This window comes from Cynoglossus semilaevis, chromosome 7 (assembly GCF_000523025.1).
Source record: "Cynoglossus semilaevis isolate Cse_v1.0 chromosome 7, Cse_v1.0, whole genome shotgun sequence".
In the NCBI taxonomy this organism is placed as follows: Eukaryota; Metazoa; Chordata; class Actinopteri; order Pleuronectiformes; family Cynoglossidae; genus Cynoglossus; species Cynoglossus semilaevis.
Window position 1 is genome coordinate 9,726,457 of NC_024313.1, and position 3,385 is coordinate 9,729,841.

Sequence of the window (3,385 nt, forward strand, 5' to 3'; positions counted from 1 at the left end):
GGCTCTGTGGTTCCAGCAGCACACAGTCCGCTCTCTTGGCTAATGTTAGCGTGGTGAGTCATGGCCCTGTTCCCTATTTGCCTGCTGTATTTTTTTTTTATTTGCTGGACAATTTAAGAGGAGGTGGCGTTTTCAGAAATGTGGGGTGACTCAGTCCATCTACAGATACATGTGATACTTCTTTTTCTTTGCACATAACAAAGTTTGTGGCCTTTCAATTGAATACTGTCAGAAACACAGCACAGCAGCAAAGGTTAAGTCATTTAAGATTGACTTTTTTTGGTCCAACGGGGATTTTTTTTTATTATTATATTAACTAAAAGTGCTGTGTTTTTCCCCGTTTCCTGTTTTAATACAGGCTTGAAACAGTACATGTTAATAATATGATCTTTACACGGGTTCATTCAAAGGTTCCGTCACTCGCTCTAATATATTTAATAAATGTTTTTGTTTTGCTTTTGAAAATCTGCTAAAACAACGTCATTTGTACACCACCACACTGCACACCACATGTATTTACATACATATATACACATATGTATGTATGCAGGTATATAAATATGTACATACACACATATATATATATACAAATACATATATAGAGAGTACATACGAAGAATACTATATGTGTTGATATGCTAACATTAATTTTGTAAAAAGGCATTAATAAATGAATGATATATTCATTGAATTCGGAAGCTCAGCTTGTGTGATAAAAACAAAAGTCGAATATTTTACCTGAGCACTGAGGCCTGGACCCGGATCCTCCGCCTCCGCTTTGAACCTGCGTGGCAGAGTTTCCACCTCTCTGATCGCTTCCATGCTCACATCTTTGGGCAGCACGGCAAACAGTGATGTCACGTACATGATGATTGATTTCTTGTCAGGCAGTTGCACAGCCACGTCTGACAGGAAGAAAAGAAGACGACGGTGAAAAACAAGATGGATGTAACGGCAGAGCTGAATTACATTTACAACCAAAGTCAGTGGAGAGAGTGGGAGATGTTGAGGTTGTGATAATAACAGCAGGAGAACGACTGCAGGGAAGACAGACAGACACAGCAGTTAACAGTGACAGGGGGAAATTACTGTAAAGGGGAGCAGGTTGTACTTGACACGGGTCAGATGTGATTGGCCCCTGGTCGCGACATTAAAACAACCCAAACTTCGACCGCTCACTGCAGGTGCTCCACGAACAAGAAAAATATTCAAATAAAAACTCTCAGCCAAAGAAAACACTAAGATCTCGCTCCACCGTGAGTTCATCCAGCTGCTGGCAGGAGATGAAGGCGGGCTTTGTGAGTACACATAATGTTTTACTATGTGGGAATTTAAAAGTGGAGAAAATGAAAAAAAAAAGGAATCTCTCTCCAATTTCAACATGTATTTTTAAGACTTCTAAAAAAGGAGCAAAATGTCATTTTTTACAACTTTTCACATTTGTTTCCACACAAATAAATAACCACCACATGAACCAGTGAACCCATACCTTCAGGATCCAGTAACCTCTCGATGCCGAGCTGATCTTTGGCTACGGTGAACGCGTGGTCCAGCCGCTCCACGGGGGTCCGTCGGACCACGTCGTCCCAGCTGAACACATTTGGCCTGAGGGCAGAGAATCGTTCAAAATGTATTTAAAAAAAAAAAGACCAAAATCGTTGGTCAACCAGTCTATCATTGATTATCAGTAATTGTTTTTCTACCACTTGTAAATGCAATCAACAACCATTCACACTCACATTCACACCGATTTAGAGTGAACAATTAACCTTTCAACCTGTGAAACAAAATTATTAAAAATCTTTTACATTTGACAACATTTTATTGTGTGTGTGATGTGTATTCAAAGAAATTCCACCATCCAATAACGTCATGGTATTCTCACAGTGGATACACAGTTTGTGTCGATAACACACACTCTGTGAAATACTTTTCATTTCAAGTGTCTGAAGCTTAAAATACCATCTCAACACCCAGCATGTGTTTGTGGAGAATTCAGCCTCAACAATCACAGTAAGGAACTCTACAGCTGACAAACTGATTGTAGACTTATTTGCACAATTTTCTCATTTCATGTCAAATTCAGGACGGTTAATTAATCGCGATAAATCAGGATTAATCATGAATAATCCACAGCCACCCTTTTATTTGTCAGCTGAAAAGACGTAGTCATACGGCTGTCGGTATTTTTTTTATTTTTTAAATCATGGTGTTTTAAAATAACATTTTATAATTGGCAGGAGTTGTGCTGCCGACGAGCTGTGCATTGGAGACCTGTGTTGAGGTCAGTTGGTTGTGGAATGTGTGTGTTCATTGAGCCAAATAAACCCTGGCCCTGGTTTAAACCAACACTGGCCTTTCTCACAGCTCACATGCCTGTGTGTGCGTGAGCTGTGTGTGTGTGTGTGTGTGTGTGTGTAAGAGAGCATTTAGGTAGTTCTCTGATTTCTAGGGTCTTCTTGGAGGTTGGTGACTTATTGAAAGTAACAAGTTGAGGCTGAGGTAAACAAACAAACAAACAAACAAACAAACATCTAAATGTTATCTAAATGACAGTTCTAACAACTCTGGAATGAGGAGTGTGTGAGTGCCTGTGTAGGACTTCCAAAAAGGGGAGGGAAAATGCACAAAGAGACCCACACACACACACACACACACACACACACACCGAGCGTGTTCAAACAGTGACATGGCAGGCGTAAACGCAGCTTGTCAAACAATGTACACACAGAAACTGCAGGCGGTGACCTGTCACCCTGACCTACACTACAGCCTGAGCATCTTCACCATCTCACACACACACACAAAAAACAAACACTTGGTCCGTGGTCCTCAGGACGTACGTCAGTGAGTCAAATATGTACAGCTTTCATCTCTCACTGGTCATAACATCTGAGCGTCAGAAAACCAGGAGTGAAACGCTTTGAAAAAGGAGACACAAATAAGTGGATATCGTTCTTATCAGGTCACTGCAGCCAAATATTTGGTTGCCACGGCTGCGTGTCTGTCTCCAGCTGACGGTCCCCCTCCCCCCCCCTCACCTGAAGTGGTGCAGGATTCCGTTGAAGGCGAGGCCGTCGGCCCAGCTGGTGGTGAAGTTCAGCACGTTGACTTCGGGGTAGAGGCGTGTGCACTGTCGGACCCAGCTCAGAAGGATCTTCTCACTGTTGGTCTGCTGAAGGTTGGACATGATGTCCTTCATGACATCTTTTACCTACAAGTGCACACACAAGGTACGAGTGAGCGAATGAACTGAGGAAAGTGGAATTAAGATTTTTTATTTTGAACAATTTTATGAACACTACTAAAATACTTATATCTCTGTACTTGTGTCTCTGTACTTGTGTCTCTGTACTTGTGTCTCTGTACTTGTGTCTGTACTTGT

The 3,385-nt window shown here is 41.6% G+C and overlaps 1 protein-coding gene across 1 annotated transcript in view; it reads right to left on the bottom strand.

The window, feature by feature from the left end:
- The window catches only part of utrn (utrophin), a 118,668-nt gene that overhangs the window by 105,476 nt on the left and 9,807 nt on the right, over positions 1-3,385 (bottom strand). Inside the window, 3 exon segments of the mRNA XM_025056654.1 lie at positions 739-905; positions 1,490-1,605; positions 3,042-3,214. Of these exon segments, the coding sequence (XP_024912422.1) occupies positions 739-905; positions 1,490-1,605; positions 3,042-3,214 (456 nt within the window).